The sequence below is a fragment of the Vipera ursinii genome (assembly GCF_947247035.1).
Source record: "Vipera ursinii genome assembly, chromosome: Z".
Lineage (NCBI taxonomy): Eukaryota > Metazoa > Chordata > Lepidosauria > Squamata > Viperidae > Vipera > Vipera ursinii.
Window position 1 is genome coordinate 87,564,615 of NC_139517.1, and position 20,919 is coordinate 87,585,533.

The window sequence follows — 20,919 nt, forward strand, 5'->3', positions numbered from 1 at the left end:
TTAACAAATATATCTATGTATTTTGAAGAATAAATTCTCCTAGTTTTCTTTTAAAAGATGCATTTAAAATGCAGCAATTAACAAAACTTCAGCATTTTATATTTTACACAGCTTTAAAGTACCTGTTTAAAAGTGCAGTAGTATTACTATTAAAATTTTTCAGAAATAAAGTTCAACTCCTGTTAACATGCAAAGAATTTTTTCAAGTTTGGATCTACCTTAGAACCTCAGATTTCACAGTGACCTCCCATCTAAATACCAAACAGACCTGACACTAACTGGCCTTTTTTCAAGATCAGCAAAACCTAGTTAGGTGCTGCCACCTACAGAAGGCAAATATGACTAGCACTCTTTAAAGTTTAATCAAACCAGGAGAAAAAAAAACTTACCAGAGGAAATGAAGGTAGTGGTGGTGGAGGAAGATGATCTCCAGATGATGATGGAAAAGAAGTAGGGGAAGTTAGCGGTGGAGGCACTCCAGAAGAAGATGGAGGAGGAGGAGGTGGTGGTGGTGGTGGAGGAGGAGGAGGAGGAGGAGGTGGTGGTCCTCCAGAGGAAAAGGGAGGGAGAGGTGGAGGAGGTGGTGGTGGCGGCGGCACAGGCATCTGTTGTCCACAATCACAGATCGAATGCACTATGAGGAAAATCAGTATATGTAACTATATGCCCAGGGCCACCTTTCACTTAGTATATAAGGTGGAGGGTTGTTTTGTTTTGCTTTTTACACACCTTAGATCTCTAAATGGTAAGCAGATACGTTATCCTTTATTTCATTCCACATACAAATCACATGCACAAAAGAAATCTCGGCAAGTTCCTAAGTAAAATATGCATTTAACAATTGTAGCTGTTCACATTGATTAACTCAAGAAGTCTTTGAGAGAAGATTTTATGATTATGCCCTATTCTGCACTCTAAACATATAATTGAGTGGAAATGAAAGAGTAATACTTACTCTATTAAATAACTAGTTTGGGAATTCTAGGAATTGCAATCTCATACATCAGAAGCCATCAGATAGAGAACATTGGCCAAGTACTATATGTTCATGTATAGCAGAACAGCAGTGATGCATTACTATTACACTGATTGACCAATCGTTTATCAGCATTACAGTTGCTCTATAGGGTGAATTTGCTGATCTTCAATTCCAACTATGCTGCCAGAACATGTTCATATCCAAAATATATTTGTCAATCTATCTTTTTATATTATAAGAAAGTCAAATTTCCAGTCAAGTCCAGCCAAATTATATATTCACAGCATTCTGTAAACTATCTTCCCAGAAAAAAAATTTCTTTTATGCATAGGTACTTTTTCCAATAGGTAATCCAAAACAGAATTGTATCTGAAATGAATTACAGATTTCCATTCAGATATTCAAAAATAAAACAAAAAACAAACAAAAGTGGCATGTTGAGTAATCTTAAAAACACATTTCTAATTAGGGATTTTGGAGAGAAATTTCTCTCAAGATGTAGGAACAAAGATTCAATACGTACTGCCTACTGTCTGATACCCTTTTTCAGACTTACAACATCCTCCTTTACTAAATATAATGATTCCATTCAATCAAGTAATTTAGGAAAATAAGCAAATATTTGTTTAAATGGAAGCTACTGATTAAAACAAATATAGTGACACAAATCAATTCTGCAAAAACCAATCTCAGTACATAGCTCCATCCTTCAGTAGATTTCATGATTCTGACATCACGTCATTCATTCCTCATTGATCTGTTGATCACAGGTCTCAAAATGAAAATAAAAATGATCACTATGAAACAATAAACAAATTAACTTTGGTGTGTAATGGACCACTAAATACCTCATTACTTTATAAAGCAATTCAAAGAAAGCTTTATAAAGCTTTATAAGTGAGGCAATTTTATTTGTGGCTACTATGGTATATGCAGGGACACGGTGGCTCAGTGCGTTAGGATGCTAAGCTTGTTGATCAGATGGTTGGCAGTTTGGCGGGTCGAATCCCGAGTGCTGCGTAACAGAGTGAGCGCTGTTACTCGTCCCAGCTTCTGCCAACCTAGCAGTTCGAAAGCACGTAAAAATGCAAGTAGAAAAATAGGGACTACTACAGTGGGAAGATAACAGCATTCTGTGCGCCTTTGGTATCTAGTCATGCTGGCTACATGACCACGGAGACGTCCTCGGACAAGCGCTGGCTCTTCGGCTTTGAAACAGAGATGAGCCCCTAGAGTTGGAAACCACTAGCACGCATGTGTGGGGGAACTTTTACCTTTACCTTATGGTATATAATTTTGATTAAAATTCTTTCAGACCTATTAGAAAAAAGTCATTTAAATTGGGATGACTCCTGATGATGATGTATACATACACATGCAGTTTTCTTGGCAGCAATGTAGTATTCTGCTAATTTTTGTCCAGGTATTAGTCAATCCTGATCTTGTTTAGCTCCAAGCCCAAGTATCACTACTAATGGCACAAATATGCCCTCAGGTCCAATTGGTCATGATCACTACATCTATGAAGGTTTATGGGTAAAAGCAGTCTGTCATTCATTTCTTTGAAACTTTTTTAATTACCCAATCTTCTCAGCACGTGATCTGACTACAAGTAATTTGACTTTGAAGATGAGGGGTTAGAAAGGGAAGTCATCAAATTTACAAATGACACCAAGCAATAGCAAACACTCCAGAAGATAGGTTCAAGATACAGAAGGATCCTGACAGACTTGAACACTGGACCCTATCTAACAAAATGAAATTCAATGGTGAGAAAAGTAAGGTTCTACATTTAGGCAAGAAAAACCAAATGCACAGCTATAGAATAGGTGGTACCTTGCTCAATAGTAGCAACTGTGAGAGGGTTCTTGGAGTCCTAGTGGACACTTAAATATGAGCCAAATTTTTTTATACAGCTGCCAAAAAGCCAACCCATTTCTAGGCTGCATTAACAGAGAGGACAGAATCAAGATCACATTAAGTGTTAATACCACTTTGTAATGCCTTGGTAAGACCACACTTGAAATATGGCATCTAGGTTTGGCCAACATGCTATAAAAAAAGATACTGACACTTTAGAAAGAGTGCAGAGAAAGCAACAAAGATTATTAGGGACCTGGAAACTAAAGCATATGAAGAACAATTGCAGGAATTGAACATGTCTAGTTTAATGAAGAGAATGGTTAGGGAGTGACATGTTAGCAGTGTTCCAATATCTAAGGGGCTGCCACCTTTTAGATATTGTCACCTCTGGACCTGAATGCAGAATAAGAACCAATGGATGGAAACTAATCAAGGAGAGAAGCAACCTAGAACTAAGATGATATTTCCTGACAGTTATAACTATTAATCAGTGGAATGACTTGCCTCCAGAAGTTGTGGATGCTCCAACACTTGAAGTTTGTTAAGATTGGACAACCATTTATCTGAAATGGAAGATGGTTTCCTACTTGAGCAGGAGGTTGGACTAGAAGACCTCCAAAGTCCCTTCCAACTCTTCTATTCTGTTAAGTACTTAGCTTTGAGGCTAGGTTTCATATCAGTGCCATAAAATTTCATCTACTAAACAATCTCATGTTATTCCTGCTTGAAGACTAAAATTCTTCATATAATGTATTACCATCTAATATACTTGGACCTCTTCAAAACTGGCATGCAATTTCTGATCTTCTGAATTCCACAAACACGGATTAAAGGCCAGTATTTTGCCATTTTCTCCTGGTCTAGAATTTATTAGAATAGAATTTGTATAGTTCATCATAAACCTGTCGCCTGAAGTGGATTTTCAGAGTACTTCTGTTATTTCATCTACCCTCCTCCCCCTCACTTCCTTTCACACATGCTAATGTCACCCATCTCTGCAGCTTATTCTTCTGCAGGACATATGGAGAATATGTTCATTCCCCACCCCTTGCTGTGAGTCAAGGGAAGTAGGATAGGCAGCAGTCGCTGTAGACTCTCATATTTAGTCCTGAACAATTGGATCCCATTATATTTAACCTTAAAACCTTGAAATATTTAGCTTCCCCCTTTCTATTTGTGTCATAATTGCACCATGGCAACTACAGATGGCTGTACAGTCTCTATTATTCAGAAGAAAAAGTATGCTTAGAAACAACTGCTCTAGCCATGCTTGCACTGCTGAACATAACATTTGATGAATTTTGTACAATGTAGAAATTCCACCATATTCTATTAGCACTAATATATACTAGGACTTCTATATATTATGGGATGCGGTGGCTCAGTGGGTTAGGACGCTGAGCTTGTCAATCAGAAGGTCGGCAGTTTGGCGGGTCGAATCCCGAGTGCTGCGTAACAGAGTGGGTGCCTGTTACTCGTCCCAGCTTCTGCTAACCTAGAAGTTCGAAAGCACGTAAAAATGCAAGTAGAAAAATAGGCCACATGACCACGGAGATGTCCTTTGACAAGTGCTGGCTCTTCGGCTTTGAAACGGAGATGAGCACCGGCCCCTAGAGTCGGAAACGACTAGCACGCATGTGCGGGGGAACCTTTACCTTTACCTTTACCTATGTATTATGATATAGAGCAATGTTTCTCAGTGGGCATCTTTAAAACATGTGGACTTCAACTTCCAAAATTCTCTGGTACAAAATACAAAAGTTAAAAAAAAAATAAGAATCAGGGATTTGGAGAAACACAAATATTAAGGCAAAAGAAAACAGTTAACATTCAATTTTTAACTTGGCGTTTTTCAGGGCAAGCAGACTTACTCTCAACGAAAGCAGTGGTCAGTGCTACCCTTTATCTTTATTTATTCCGAAGGCCTAGAAATGTATTATGGGAATCTTTAGTACAGATTACAGTAGAAAAGCCATGCACTCTTTCATGCTGTCCAAAGTCCCTGGATTTGCTAAGCTCAACTTTTCCAGCATGTTCATTTTGGATTTTCAGAGATTACAGGATTTAAGACTTGCATATCCTTAAGTTATCAATTTCATTCTTTTTAAAAATTGGACCTCTCCCCATGCCTCATTTTTATCCCATTCCATGGTGTAATAACTCTAATTTCACCACTTGTTCGTGGTCTTTTGATAAGTATGGTCTCCAAGGAGGTATCTATGCCCATTCATATACATTGCTTACTCATGCTTAAAGAAAATATAGAAATATAATGAGGGAGATTCCATAAGACTTCCATAAGCAAAAGGAGAACTCTCAAATAATAAAGCATGACATGCCAGTGACCAAGCATTAATGCTAATGTAAAGCAGATAGGTAAGTTAAACATGTATGCAAGTTTTGTCAGAGCAATAAACTCTCCTTTTTGACCTTACAAATTCCAACTTTTCAAATGTAGGTTATAAATAAATATATTCCACAGTAAAACTCTTCCTACCCGGCTTCAATCACTATTAAGAGTTTGTTTTTGATGATCAATTGGAGAATTGCTTCTCCTGGAAAAAGCATTTAACACAAGACCATTCCTACATCATTCTTAAAGAATGGTCTCGGATGGCATGCAAATAACTTGAAGATCTTATGGCGTAATGTGAAAGTCACAAATGTTATGCTGTCTATGTCAAGGAAGCAGTAAGTGACATGGTGCACAAAATCATTATATGCAACTGGCAGCAAAGAAATTGCCAATGGTACTACCAGAAATAAGAGGGTCCCGCAATCACACCCAACAGATTCATTTCTTTAAAATTTCAAATGACATGTAGGCAGTGTGGGTCATTAGCTAACTTTTTGCCAGAGAAAGTCCTTCTGGACTATGGGTCTCTAGATCTCACAAGCAACTAGTCTGGTTGCTAATCTTATTGCTCACTTGTCATTTGAGAACACCTGGTTAGATAGTTTGAGAAACAGGAGCCTCATCTAAAAAGCCTTTTGACTCTTTATATTCTTATATTCTTGCATAATGCTCAACAACTATTTTAAGCAGCTCTTTCTTTACCTCATTAATGGCCTCCTGACTGAGTCATCTGTGTCTGGTGCTTGTTCTGCAAAGAAAAACTATTGCTATTAGATGCTAATCAGCATCTTCTAGGAAAAATATTTTTTGAAGCATGCACCCATTCCTGGATGAAATTAAGATTTTTCCTTTAACTGAAGCTTCAGGAAATTTAGACAGGAAGGTGAAAGATTCTAGAAACAGGAAATCTAGATATGAGCAGGGGACTCTGAGCTGTTGGTAGACAGCATACCATATAACAATATAGACATGTTATTTCATTCTTGGAGTCCCTTCCTATGTCAAAGCAAACTTTCTCCTGTAAAGAATAGCAAAAATATTTTTTTTCTGTTTTCTGTAGCTAAATGGCTAAATTTTATCAGAAAAATTCTCCCAAATAAAAGTTTATCGATCTTTTCTCTTCCATAAAAACAGCCAATGTCTGCCCAATTTTCTGAAGCAAATCTATTTTCAACCTGAACGTGAGTTGAGGCAGGAGGCAGGCTGGACAGGGCATAATCAGTCCAAAAGCAGCATACAGAAGAATCCTTGCAGACCTTGTGAACTTTAATTTCTCTCCCCCCAACACCAATGTTATCAGCCTGTTTTGATTTAATCACACTAAACTACCCCTGACATTTTTAATGAACTGTCCAATATTTTACTTCATTATTTTTATTGTTAAAAGATCCATATTTTTATAAACTATGAAAATGCATTCACAGGGTAAAAATAGTTATACACCCAATATTGCATTTTGAAATGAATTAATTTATTTACAATCAATAGTAGAAAATTTAAATGTTATTTCTGAGAAGAAGGGTCAACCAATAACATTTAGGAGGAGGCACTTATTTTATTAGGAAAACATACATCCAACCCTTTCCCTGTTCAGTTGTGTCTAATTGTAGGAGATCGCCTGTACAAGTTCCTGCAATTTTTCAAAAGTGGTTTCCCATTGCATTTTTCCTAGGGCTGAAAGAAACTGACTGGCCCAAAATTATCCAACTGGCTCTGTGCCTAAGACAGAAGTTACACTCTCAGATTTTAGCCTGATGCTTTAACTACTATATCAAACTAATTCATAAGTATTATATTAGAGGAGCCCTAATAAGGCTAGATAATGATCAGTTTATAAAGTCAGCAAAAAGGAGCTTAAATGCAAAACATAATCGTTTAATATTCATTTTGACTTGCACTTTGAACTACAATACAAAAATAATTTGGCACACATGTATTCTTATTTCCACACGAATGACTTTTTCTGAACTTGGAAGCTACTTAGCAGGATTGGATCTGAATTATTCTGGGATAAAGACTTCCCGGAAGTCCTAAATCCATTGTTTAGATTAGCAAATTTTAAAAAATCTAAGAAAAGGATAATAACCAAACACTTCTGACATTAGCCTTGAATTAATTTTATTAAGAATAGCTCTTATTTTTTGCTTCTGGTCAACTGTATCTTCAAAGCAATTGTATTTTCAAGGACTAGATTAAACAAAATTTTCTCCCAAGTGTTGGGACTCCTTAAGAGATTAAATTACCTAGAAAGTTTAGTTTTGACTACACATTGCCTTCACAATGTGTCAGAAGTACTTAAATTTATATATGGGCATCCTAAAAGACAGCACTTGCTTCTCTGGAAAAGAAATGCTGGGAAGCATGCATCAAATGCAAGGGTTGGTTCACAGACTATGCTATACCTGGATTGGCAACCTGTATTCCCTCAATTCCTTTCTAAAGCTTTTGAAATGCTCTGTCATAGCAACTCTTGAGAATAAAAAGTACTGGTTCCTACTACTGTAAAATGACGGAAATATTAAAACTTCCCCAAATCAAAATTAAAAAATTTCCCCCAAATAAAAGGTTATTAATCTTTCCCTTTCCGCAAAAGCAGCCATACCTGCCCAGTTATCTGAAGTAAACCTACCCATTTTGTGACCTTTAACTCCACCCCCACATTATCTGCAGCTGTTGATCACCAAAGGATTGGCCAACCCTGATTAGGTTTTTGCCATAGTTTTTGAATAATGCTAACACAGATACTTATATAATATACCTATGCATATATAAATTTAAATTGCTCCTCTTTGAATTTGAATTTTTCAAACTTCCATTAAAGTTTTCGACATGAATATCCACTGTATGTCTTTTAGCAACAGCCAGAAATATTTTTACAGAATCTGGTCAGCAGCAGCTCTTATTTTCCATGACGGCCATGACGGCCATGGACCTGACGCAAGTAATTTCGGGACCGACTCATGAGGGAGGCCACACCCTTGACCTAGTTTTTTTATCTGGACGGTGGTTAGATGATCTTGGTGGGGGCTCTCCAATTATTATGCCCCTGTCATGGACCGATCATCATCTCCTGCGGCTGGTCTTCCGTTTTGCCACCCCCCGCCGTGGGTGTTTGGAACCAATTAAATGGTACCGCCCCAGATGCTTAATGGATCCCCAGAGGTTCCAGGCGGCGCTGGGGTCCCCACCTGCCTCCCTTGCTCACAGCTCGGCAGATGCCTTAGTGGAAGCCTGGGAAAGGACGGCCACTGAGGCTCTTGACCGAGTTGTACCCCTGCGGCCCCTGACCCGGTGCAGATCCCGTCGAGCTCCATGGTTCTCTGCGGAGCTCTGGGAGATGAAGCGTCGGAGACGGGGCCTAGAGAGCGGTTGGAGGTCCAGCCGATCCGAATCCGACCGATTGCGACTAAGAGCCTACTTTAGGTCTTATCTCGCTGCGATAAGGGAGGCGAGGTCTAACCACTTCGCCACCCTTATCGCGTCCGCAGATAATCGCCCGGCCGCCCTGTTTAGGGTGACTCGCTCCCTCCTAAATCAGGAGGTGAGGGAGGATCCCTTGCAGGGTCGTGCCGAGGAGTTTAACCAACATCTGTCGGACAAAATCGCTCGGATTCGGACTGGTCTGGACTCTGACTGGGCAGAGTCTGACGATCAGGACACGGGCGGTCTTGTCGATATCACCTGGGAGGGGTTTGACTCTGTGACTCCGGAGGAAGTGGACAGGATCATGGGGAGGCTGAGCACCACATGTTTATTGGACCCGTGCCCTTCCTGGCTGGTCTATGCAGCCCGGGAGAGGACACGCAGCTGGTTCCAGGCAGTTATATCGGCTTCTCTGAGTGAGGGTAACTTCCTCGCCGTCTTGAAAGAGGCGGTGGTGAGACCTCTCCTCAAGAAGCCTGCCTTGGACCCAGCTGTATTGAACAACTTTCGTCCTGTCTCCAACCTTCGCTTTCTTGCGAAGGTTGTTGAGAGTGTGGTGGCGCATCAGCTCCCTCTGGTCCTGGATGAAGCGGATTATCTAGACCCGTACCAATCGGGTTTCAGGCCCGGGCACAGCACGGAGACAGCATTGGTCGTGCTGGTGAATGATCTCTGGAGGGCTCGGGACAGGGGATATTCCTCTGTTCTAGTCCTATTAGACCTCTCGGCGGCTTTCGATACCATCGACCATGGTATCTTGCTGCGGCGTCTCAGGGGACTGGGAGTGGGAGGCACAGTCTTACAGTGGTTCTCCTCCTATCTCCAGGGACGTTCGCAGTCGGTGTTGGCAGGAGGGCAGAGGTCGACCGCGAGGTCTCTCATTTGTGGAGTTCCTCAGGGGTCGGTCCTCTCGCCTCTCCTGTTCAACATCTACATGAAACCGCTGGGTGAGATCATTCGTGGTTTTGGAGTTGGGTATCATCAGTACGCTGATGATACCCAACTTTTCCTTTCGACCCCAAACCACCCCAGTGATGCCCTCAACGTGATGTCCCGTTGCCTGGAGGCGGTTCGGGTCTGGATGGGGAGGAACAGACTTCAACTCAACCCCGACAAGACTGAGTGGCTTTGCATACCTTCATCCCGGGTTTATTCGGACATTCCACCTCTGGCTATGGGGGGTGAACTATTACCCCCCGTAGATAGGGCTCGCAACTTGGGAGTCCTCCTAGATTCATGGCTCACCTTGGAATACCATATAGGAGCTGTGACTAGGGGGGCCTTCGCCCAGGTTCGCCTGGTGCGCCAGTTGCGGCCCTATCTTAGCCGGGATGATTTATGCACGGTCACTCATGCGCTCGTGGCCCCTCGTCTGGACTACTGCAACTACATGGGGCTGCCCTTGAGGACCACCCGGAAGCTCCAACTGGTACAGAATGCAGCCGCGAGAGTTGTGTTGGGAGTCTCCCGATACTCCCACGTTACACCTCTGCTCCGTGAACTGCATTGGTTGCCAGTTGTCTTCCGGGTGAGATTCAAGGTACTGGTAACGGTGTTCAAAGCCCTCCATGGCATGGGGCCGGAGTACCTTAGGGAACATCTGCTGCCGGCATCAAGCTCCCTGCGCCCTGTGCGTTCCCACAGAGAGGGCCTCCTCAGGGTGCCACTGATCAGAGAATGTCGATTGGTGGCCCCCAGGGGGAGATCCTTCTCTGTGGGCACTCCGGAGCTGTGGAATCAGCTACCGGTAGAGCTCCGGATGGTGCCATATCTTCGCTCCTTTCGTCGCGATCTCAAGACGTTTCTGTTTGTACAAGCCGGCCTAGCCTGATGGGGATTGGTGGGGTTTTTTATTTTTGGTGTCTTAATTTTATCTTGGGGTTTTAGAATTGTATTCCAATTGTTTTAACTTGGGCAATCATTTAATCTCTTTTTAATGTTTGTATTTAGTATTTTATTCTGCCCTGTGAACCGCCCTGAGTCCTCAGGGAGAAGGGCGGTATAGAAATATTATTAAATTAAATTAAATTAAATTAAATTTTTCATATTTAAACTGAGGAACTTTAACTGCTGTTTAGGTTGCATTAAAAGAAGTATATCTTCTAAATCACTGCCAGCCCTTTGGAGTAGTTTAACCAGAAGACCAAAGTTATGAATGTTAATACTATTTTTATTGTAAGGTTACAGTAACAGAATCTTGCAAGTCCTCCTTCCTTGCCTTTATGTTTAAGAGAACTAGGGAGGGTCAAGTCTGAGACATTTTCTCAAATTACATTCCTGCTTTGGACTCAGATTTCTCTTATCTGACTGTTGTCTTTGTTATTCTCATTACAGTCATAGATCGTACATGTTCTACTCTATTTGGTATATTGAGTACTACATTCTGTTATACGCACTACAGTTTACAAATTTAGACCAATAGGTTCAATGAAGATAAAGAAAATCAGGAAACCAGGATCTATGCTTCACGAGAAGAAATGGAGTGAAGTGAGCATGATTGACAATATAGATAACTAAGGAGAGAAAAGAAAATAGTTTTCAAGTGCTTGAAAGGATGTCAGAAGGAGGTCAAGACCTGCTCTGCATTACTCCACAATGCAGGCACACAGAATAAAGTTATCAAAAAGTCAAAATCTACTTCAATGTTAGAAAATAACTTCCCAACAATAAAAAGAGTTTAATCAACAGCTTAGGGAGATGGCTTCTCTTCATTATTCATGTCATGGACAGAGGCTAAACTATTGGTGAGAGATGCTTTAACTTAGACTATTGCATTGAACAAAGTATGGGTTCCATGCCCCAAATGACCCTTCTCAGAAGTCAGGGATGAAGAAATAAGAGAAATAAAGAGGCAACGAGTAAAAGAACACCTCAAATCAACGCTGTAATATTCTCCAGCACTAAAAAATCTTGCAGGAACTTTCTCCAAATGGATGTTTCTAATATATGTTCTTTCAGGGGCAAGTCCCATAATATTGTTGTTGGCAGCCAAAAGCCACCACAAAATCATATTTCACCACACACACCCATTAAAAGCTTGTTTGTGTCTGTAGCAATCATTTCTCCTAACCACATTTCTAAAGAGTGTACTCAACTGAATACATTTTAAAAAGTTATTTAATTATTTTTTTAAAAGATCAGACTTTCAATAAACAAAGATATAGCATAGAAATACCTACTGAATTATTTGTTTAGCCATTTCACCTCTAACTAAATTATTTAGAAAAGGCTTCTGTATCCATCCTTTTTCCTCCAAGGACCTCTGGACTTATCTCCACAACAATCTACATGATTGGCAAAAGCTACAGGATTAGGCAACATATGATCACCCAGATGTTTCTGAAGATCAAATCTCAGTAGTCCCAATTAATATGAACAATGTTTAAAAATGCTGGAAGTACAGCAACATCTGTAGGCTTGCAAGGTTCCCGCTCCTGAGAATAAACAATATAATTTATGCAGAGATTTCTTTCCTTACTCAATTTAAATGTAGTTACTAAACCATGCCAAAATTATTAGATACAGGTACATCATGTTAAGTACCCCATATCAAGTCTGATTTTGTGTCTGCCTACATTTACATTTTCTCAAGAGCTACTGAACAGGAAGAGGAAATAGGAGCTTGGCAGTGGATTTCAACAGAAGAATTTATGGAAGTTCCTAACAAATTTTCCCTCTACGTCAAGTTTGTGCTTGGCTAACCTGACAACTAAAGCCATTTCCTCAGTAGTGATTTATGACAATCTCAAGCCATTGTTGCAATATGTGTGTCTTTGATAGTTATATAGTGGCACAGTAATGGTTGATTTACCAGGAATACCAACCTTGAGCTATCAAAAAGGGAACGAGAAGCGAGATAAGGGGATCCTAGAGGGCAGAAGAGATGTGACTACATTTAAGATACAGTATCCTGGTACTTGATGTCACCTTAGCATGACAGTGGCGTAGCGTGGGTTGTCAGCACCCGGGGCAAGCACCCGGCCGCTGCACTGTCCCTCCCCCAGATAGTCCCTCGCTCTCTCTCCACACCGCACCGCACGCCTGGCACACCCCCCTCCACAGTGGGCGGCGACCCGGCGGCTCGGATCGGATTCGCACAGCCAGCACTGCAGTGAGAGAGAGTGAGTGAGCCAGGCAGGGGCAGAGAGCTGCGAGTGCGAGCGCGCTCCCCCAGATGTTGCGCCCGGTGCGGCCGGCCCCCCCTGCACCCCCCACGCTACGCCACTGTAGCATGAGGAACCAAAACAAAGCATGCCAACAAGAATAATCAGTTTCTGGGTTACAAGGCATGTTCTCTGCCTGGAGCTAATAAAAAAATGCAACAATGATTTCAAAGGTACATGGAGTCCAATTATCATTTCCTGCTACTCCATGTGGATCAAATGATACTGAAACAAACAGCCACAATCACATTATATGGAATTGGAAGGTCCAGAACAGAAGTTTAAAATCTAGGGCAACGTTTCTTAATTTTGGCAACTTTAGGCTGTGTGGAAGTCCATACAGTTTAAAGTTGCCAAGCTGAGAAATTCTGATCTAGGCGCTCACATGGTCTTGTGACATTAGTGGGAAAGGAAAGAGGAATACAAGAAATGAGTTACTGTTTATACCAATAATATTTATGGGAGATATTTGGATTCTGAGACTATCATCTTAATTGCCGAGATTGATGGACTGCTAATATGAGATTGACTGCATCTCAGATATACAGTAGACTTACGTACTATAAAAGGAAGAGAATAGCTTTCATGGGATATATTAATCCATTCAATACAAAATCAGAAAGATAATGAAGATAATGGGATTAAGAGTATATGTGATAATGCACACAATATGTGCAAAATGAAAAAATAAACTAGAATGCAACCTAGAAAGGACAATATTTAACGTGCATAATGTGCACATGTTATGTGACAAGAAAAATGAGATGTCTCCTGATTTGAGTACAGAAAGATAAAAGGGTTCAAAACAAGCCGAAACAATTGGAATGGATGAAATGTTAAAAGTATCTATCTCTATTCAGAAATCCAAGTAAATGAACTCCTGGAGCAGGATCCAGGAATCTGTAAGCCAATCAAACTGACATTAATCCTGAAAAGTACATCATAATAAGCTTGTTTCAAATCTCCAGAGATGATCAAGGTGATAATTATTACCTACCAGCATGAATTTCTCAGCACCCAGACTTTAAACCACTTACCGGTAGATTAAAACCATTTTTAATCTAAACATTTATTTGGCAAGTAGTAGGAGTGCTATGGATGTACTATATGTACATTTTAGCAAAATATATTACATTTTTTGTGAGATTCTGATTAGCAAGCTAGTTAACTGATGATTAAATGATACAACAAGCAGATACATAGTTATCTCAAATATCATAGAGAGAGAAATACTGGGTCAGGTACTACTAGGTTTATCTTGTTCTTCAATACTTTATTAATAGTCTGATGAAGGAGGTGGATGGAATGCTTACCAATTTGCAGATGATACCATCTTAGGTAGGGTAGCCAGTAGACAGAAATAACATTTAAAACAGTCTTCATAGGTTAAGAAAAATAAGCTGAAAATAGCAGAATGAAATTTAATAGAAGACAAATGGTTAATTTTTACTTTTCTCTTTTGGTTAGGAAACAGAAAACAAATGCATATAGGGTGGGGATACTTGGCTCGATAACAAGTACTTGCATAAAAGATCTTGGATTGTTGATTAGAAACTCAGAATGACCCTGCAGTGTGCCAATGCTACCAGAAAGCCAAATGCAACAGGATATGTGAAGTATGTCTTCAAAATCATAGGTAGTAATAGTTCCATTTCATTCTGCAGTGGGGTCAGACCCTATGCCAAATGTTATGCCTGATTTTAGACATTAAACTGAAGAGGATTCATATCTAGACCCGTGCCAATCGGGTTTCAGGCCCGGGCACAGCACGGAGACGGCATTGGTCGCTCTGGTGAATGATCTCTGGAGGGCCCGGGACAGGGGATATTCCTCTGTCCTAGTCCTATTAGACCTCTCGGCGGCTTTCGATACCATCGACCATGGCATCCTGCTGCGGCGTCTCAGGGGATTGGGAGTGGGAGGCACAGTCCTTCGGTGGTTCTCCTCCTATCTCCTGGGACGTACGCAGTCGGTGTTGGCGGGAGGGCAGAGGTCGACCCCGAGGTCTCTCGTTTGTGGAGTTCCTCAGGGGTCGGTCCTCTCGCCTCTCCTGTTCAACATCTACATGAAACCGCTGGGCGAGATCATTCGTGGTTTTGGAGTTGGGTATCATCAGTATGCTGATGATACCCAACTTTTTATTTCGACCCCAAACCACCCCAGTGATGCCCTCGACATGATGTCCCATTGCCTGGAAGCGGTCCGGGAATGGATGGGGAGGAACAGGCTTCAACTCAACCCGGACAAGATTGAATGGCTGTACATCCCGGCATGTCAGGATATTCAGAGTATTCCATCTCTTAATATCGGGGGCGAGTTATTACCCCCCGTAGATAAGGCTCGCAATCTGGGTGTCCTCTTGGATTCACAGCTCTCCTTAGAAGATCATATAGGAGCTGTGACTAGAGGGGCCTTCGCTCAGGTTCGTCTGGTGTACCAGCTGCGACCCTATCTGGACCTGGATGCCTTGCGTACAGTCACCCATGCACTTGTGACCTCTCGTCTTGACTACTGCAACACTCTTTACATGGGGCTGCCCTTGAGAACCACTCGGAAGCTTCAGCTGGTGCAGAGTGCAGCTGCACGAATGCTTTTGGGGGTCTCCCGATACTCCCATATTACACCTCTGCTCCGTGAGCTGCACTGGCTTCCAGTTGCCTTCCGGGTGAAATTCAAGGTGCTAGTGATGACATACAAAGCCCTACATGGCGTGGGTCCGGATTACCTATGGGAGCACCTGCTGCCAGCGTCATCAACCCTCCGTCCTGTGCGCTCCCACAGAGAGGGCCTCCTCAGGGTGCCACTGGTCAGAGAATGTTGGCTGGTGACCCCCAGGGGGAGAGCATTCTCGGTGGGTGTGCCAATCCTTTGGAACCGCTTACCAGCTGAAATCCGGATGGCCCCCGACCTTCGCTCCTTCCGGCGTGATCTAAAAACTTATCTATTCCAACAAGCCGGCCTTGCCTGATGGATTTGGGTTTTACATTTTTCTCACTCTATTGTTTTATTGTATCTTACTTTATTGCTCTGTACACCGCCCTGAGTCCTCCGGGAGAAGGGCGGTATATAAAACAAACAAACAAATAAATAAATAAATAGAAACAAAGCAAAAAAGCCACAAATAGGACTGAATGCTAAAATTTGTCACATGATGAAGGGCCCGAGAATGCTTAGCCATGAAAAAACAAGACATAGAAGAGATCTGATAGTTTGTCAAATACAGTTAGTCCTTGACTTACAACAGTTCATTTAGTGACCATCGAAAGTTACAAAAGCACACAAAAAAGTGACTTATGACTACTTTTCACCCTTATGACCGTTCCAGCATCCCTGTGGTCACGTGATCAAAATTTGGAGGCTTGGCAACTTGCATGAATTTATGACAGTTGCAGTCTCCCAAGCTCTTGTGATCGATCACCTGACAAGCAAAGCCAATGTGGAAGCCAGATTCACTCAACAACCCTGTTACTAACTTAACTGCAGTGATTCACTTAACTGTGGCAAGAAAGGTTGTAAAATGCAGCAAAACTCACTTAACAACTGTCTTGCTTAGCAACAGAAATTTTGGGCTCCACTGTGATTGTAAATCGAGGAATATCTGTACCTAAAAGAATCTGGCACTGAAGATGGTCAATATTTAGTTTTTATTTTTCCAGGGTGCAGGATATGGAATAATGGTTTTAAGTTCCAAGAAGGCAGATTCTGATTAAACATTAGTGGAAAAAAAAACCTTCATGTGAAGAGCAGTTCAATCCTGGAAATAATTACCTAGAGGGAGGTTGACGGGTTAAAGGAGCTCTAATTCAGGTCTAAAACTAGAAAGCAAAAATTGCACAACAAATATTATTAAGTACACAAGGGAATGGAAACTGGGAGTTCAGCAGCTGATGTTAATCCCATGGCATGGAAATCTTCCTTTTAATTTTGCATCTTTCATTTCTGTGAATAAATTCTGAGGGAAAAGCATCTTGATTTAAGGTAGCCTTCCTCTCGTAGTTCTCAAAATTCTAAGCCAGTAAGTCTAAGATGATTCCAATCCATTTGGACACTCCCAGGTGCTATATACTAATTTAAATCATTTGACTGTGGCTCAATCAACCTTTTCAACCCTTCTAAACCCTCTCATTTAGATCAAGACCCAGTGAATTTCCACAAAACTTATTTTTAAGTAAGTGCAATTGAAAGATAGAAATCACATAGTTGCAGCTACAATAAGCAAGTAATAATTAAATGCATTGGCCAATATAGCAACTTGCATATATAGATCCACCTACAGAAGCTCCCATGGTCAAATCAGAGGGGAAAATATCTTTTCTGCCAAGAGCATTCAAGGTATTTTCAGACGCCAAATCCAGGCAGTTTATAAACCAATGTTGCTCTTTTTAAACTGTCTTTCATAAATTATACAATTCAACGATCTATTTCAAGCATTTGTAAGGCTTGACAATCTACCAAATACCCATTGTATTTTTCAGAGTTCTACGGTTCCAGCTCTTCCCTTGGCACCTACAGCCATCAACATCTTCAAGGGGATATTTTCAAGGTCACATGTTCTTTTTCCACCCAGTTAATCAAGAGCAGGGCTTTTTTTCTCATAGAACGCAGGGAACTGAGTTCTGGCACCTTTTTTGGATGGAACTTTGTAGGGTAGGCAAGGTGGGTTGTATGACGTGTGAGTTCCGGCACCTTTTTCTTTTACAAAAAAAGCACTGATCAAGAGGGTTTAGATACTCTTGGAGTTGGGTGCATTAAAATGGAGACACTTGGAGGCAGGATATTCTCAGCAATAGCAATGAAAGGGAATTGTACAGTTATTCCACCTTTTCTTTCTTCATATCTGAAGTGTGTTCTCAGATAAGGTCTTCACTCCACAATCGTATTGCCTTATTAACATAATTCTCCAGCACTATCTTCTCTTTTACTACCTCACCTTTTGTCAGGGAGCTCCATGAAAATTTAATGTGTAACACCTGCCTTCCTATGTGAAAGTCATTAATGCATCCCTACTTTATGTCCTTCAAAGATCCCAGACTACAATACCCATAACTTCTGGCACCATGTATCTGCTCATGGGAGATGGGTTTATCTAAAGAACAGATAAAAGAATATTATATAACTCCTTACTTAGCCCCCTCCTCGCAACTAAACGGAACTTAGTTCTTTTGTAGAAACATGCAGGATTGTGCTAATTTAAACCTGCAAACCGCCCCCCCCCGGAGGGATAGCGTTTTTCGCCGAATCGCTTCCCCGTCGCGCTCTAAACTATGGCTTGTTGAATAGCTCCGGGTCTAGGATTCTCAACATTGAGGTTTAAATGGTCCGTTAAGCCACATGTGGTTCAGCGTGATGGGTAAACCCCAGCAGAGAGGAAAAATAACCCTAACCCTATCCAGGCGGCACAAGGCTGGATGGGGTTGAGAAAAGTGGGGGTGGGAAGGGGACGGAGATAAAATCCCTTGGCTGGAAAGGCAAATGGCCACAGCGCTCTCCCATCGCCCCGTATCAAGACAGAAATAAAAGAGCTAGGAAGCGCATGGGTTGGTTTTCACTGACCTGGAATAGGATAGGAAGAAAGCCCAACCGTCCGGTCTTCGTTATCCGCCAACACCAGCGCAGCTGCTCCAAAGCTACCGAATCCGGTTCCCTCGATCCGGCAGCAGCGTGGGAAGGTAGGCGGGGCGTCGATACAGCTTCGTCCGCACGCTCTCATTTATCCCTGGAGTTCTGATGCAGCCGCTTCCAAGTTGCGTGGGGAGGGGGGGGGAGGGCTGCGGAGCGAACTTGGAAGACTGAAGTAAGAAGAGGCGAAACAGGCAGGCGCGGCCCCTGCGAAGGGGCCTTGGGAATCCGCGAGAGGTCCAGATTAGAAGAAGGATTTTAGCCCTGCCTGAAGTTCGGTTAATTTTTTTTAATTTTGGGTTTCCTTTAACAGCGCTAAAGCCAGCAGTGCCTCTCTCCGTTGCCATTGGAGAACATTTTATCGGTTTCAGGCGCTAGAAACTTGATTCTTGTTCAGCATATCTAGAATTCCGATTAAATGGAGCCTGCTTCTGAGCCTCGACAGAGAGCCGCCGCATTTTTGGAATCAAAGGAGAGGAAATGTTCAGGTAGTTTTGAATTCCACCTTCGAAACATGCAGTATGAGTGCACCTAGAAGAGATAATTTACTTCAGGGCCTCCAAATGTACTGTGCTACAGTTGCAAGGGGCTATTTAGATCAGGGCTTTTCAACTTTTTCACCCATTGTACCACTTTTAGGATATGGCAACATCCGAGTGCCACCAGTCACCTAGCAAGGTGTCAAAAACTTGATGACCAAAAATAAATAAATAAATAAATAAATAAATAAATAAATGATGAAGTACAGGTAGTCCTCGACTTACAACAGTTTACTTAGTGACTGAAGTTACAATGGCACTGAAAAAAGTGCCCCCCAAGCCACAGCTGAGCAAGACACCTGCCCGGCGGCGCTCTTCCTCCTGTCCGAGGTTTTCATTGTTGTGAACATTTCTGTTGAGGATTGGCAGCGAGTGTGGGGTAGGGGGTGTTTGGTTTTTATTCCCCCCCCCCCCGGTCTGCTGGGTGGTTGCAGCAGGTTGGGACACTGTGACCATCATAAATATGAATCAGTTGCCAAGCATCTGAATGTAAATCACAAGACCCTGGAGATGCTGCAACGTTCCAGCTGATCGGCGCTTCTTCTGGGCTCAGAAGTGCCAGGATCAGCTCCAAGCTCCAGCTGGTGCCTGGCGCTGATCCTGGCGCTTTCACTGAGCCCTGACAGCCCTGCAGCTCCAGCCATCTCTCGCTCAGGCTTGTGCGGTGCTGCCACTGGTTCAGCTCATTCCCCTCCCCGGCTACCACCTTTCTAGGATGGTCGCATACCACCTGCCAGGTGCCAATGTACCACAGGTGGTACCCATACCACTGATTGCAAAGCCCTGATTTAGATGTCTGGGAAGTTTGGGAGTTGAAGTGTGCTCATACATCTTCATGTTGCTAAAGTTGAAAAATGCTGGTTTAGTCCAAGCAGGAATACACCACCTCTTTGAGTCATTGGGTCCACTGTCCAACTGCCCATTTTTTCCCCTTAACATTGATAGAGAAGCTGCTTTCCTTCAGTTTCATTAACTACCAATAGTCCTCAACTTAGGACCACAATTGAGCACAAAATTTCTGTTGCTCAGCAAGACAGTTTTGCCCCATTATATGACCTTGCCAGAGTTAAGTGAATCACTGCAATTGTTAGATTAGGAACACAGAAAGCGATATATGGCTTCCCTATTCACTTTGCTTGTCAGAAGATTGTAAAAGGTGATCACATGATCCTGGGATAGTGCAACTGTCATAAATATGAGCTAGTTGCCCAGCATCCAAATTTTGACCACACACTACAGGGATGCTGCAATAGACTATATATATGTTGTATATAGTATGTTTAGGTGTGTGTCATGTATGTTTCACTGTGAGAGCAGGCAACTAAATTTCATTTTTGATGTGTGCCGTTGTGCCCACAGTAAAAAATGACAATAAAGGTTATCTTATCTTATACATGAGAAAAAATAGTCCTAAGTCACTTTTTCCAATGCTATTGTAACTTTGAACAGTTATTAAACAAATGATTATAATGATTATAAGTCAAGGACTACCTCTGTAGCCTTGGTGGAGCAGTGGGCTAATGCCTCCTTAAGTAACACCAGCTGCCTGCAATTAGTGCAGGTTCGAGTCCCACCAGGCTCAAGGTTGACTCAGCCGTCCATCCTTCCGAGGTAGGTAAAATGAGGACCCAAATTGTTGGGGGCAATAAGCTGACTTTGTAATAATGCCGCTTGGGGTGTGTGTGAAAGCCCTAATAAGCAGGCATATACATAGAATGAAGGCTACTGCTAAGCTTGTAAGCCGCCCTGAGTCTTCGGAGAAGGGCGGGATATAAATGGAATCAAAATTAAAAAAATAAAAATTCTGTGTCCTATTCTCTGGATATTTGCAGTATTTTCCCCAATATGTTACTTACCTGTTTGAGAAGGAAAATCAAATTAATCGGATAATATTTGATTATAGTACATCTTGTTTTTCAGCATTTGCAAATTCTTACAAATGGATCTCAATTAGGAATTTTCAGTGAATCTAAGTGA

At 41.9% G+C, this 20,919-nt stretch overlaps 1 protein-coding gene across 2 annotated transcripts in view; it reads right to left on the reverse strand.

Moving 5' to 3' along the window:
• The window catches only part of WIPF3 (WAS/WASL interacting protein family member 3), a 35,188-nt gene extending 16,766 nt beyond the window's left edge, over window positions 1–18,422 (reverse strand). For both annotated transcript variants that reach the window (XM_083376774.1, XM_083376773.1), the window contains exons 1-2: window positions 18,338–18,422; window positions 390–634 (exon numbers count right to left, since the gene is read on the reverse strand). In XM_083376774.1, coding sequence (XP_083232900.1) covers window positions 390–605 — 216 coding nt within the window. In that variant the 5' untranslated portion in view covers window positions 606–634; window positions 18,338–18,422. The remainder of the gene's footprint in view (window positions 1–389; window positions 635–18,337) is intronic.
• Window positions 18,423–20,919: the final 2,497 nt, after the last annotated feature.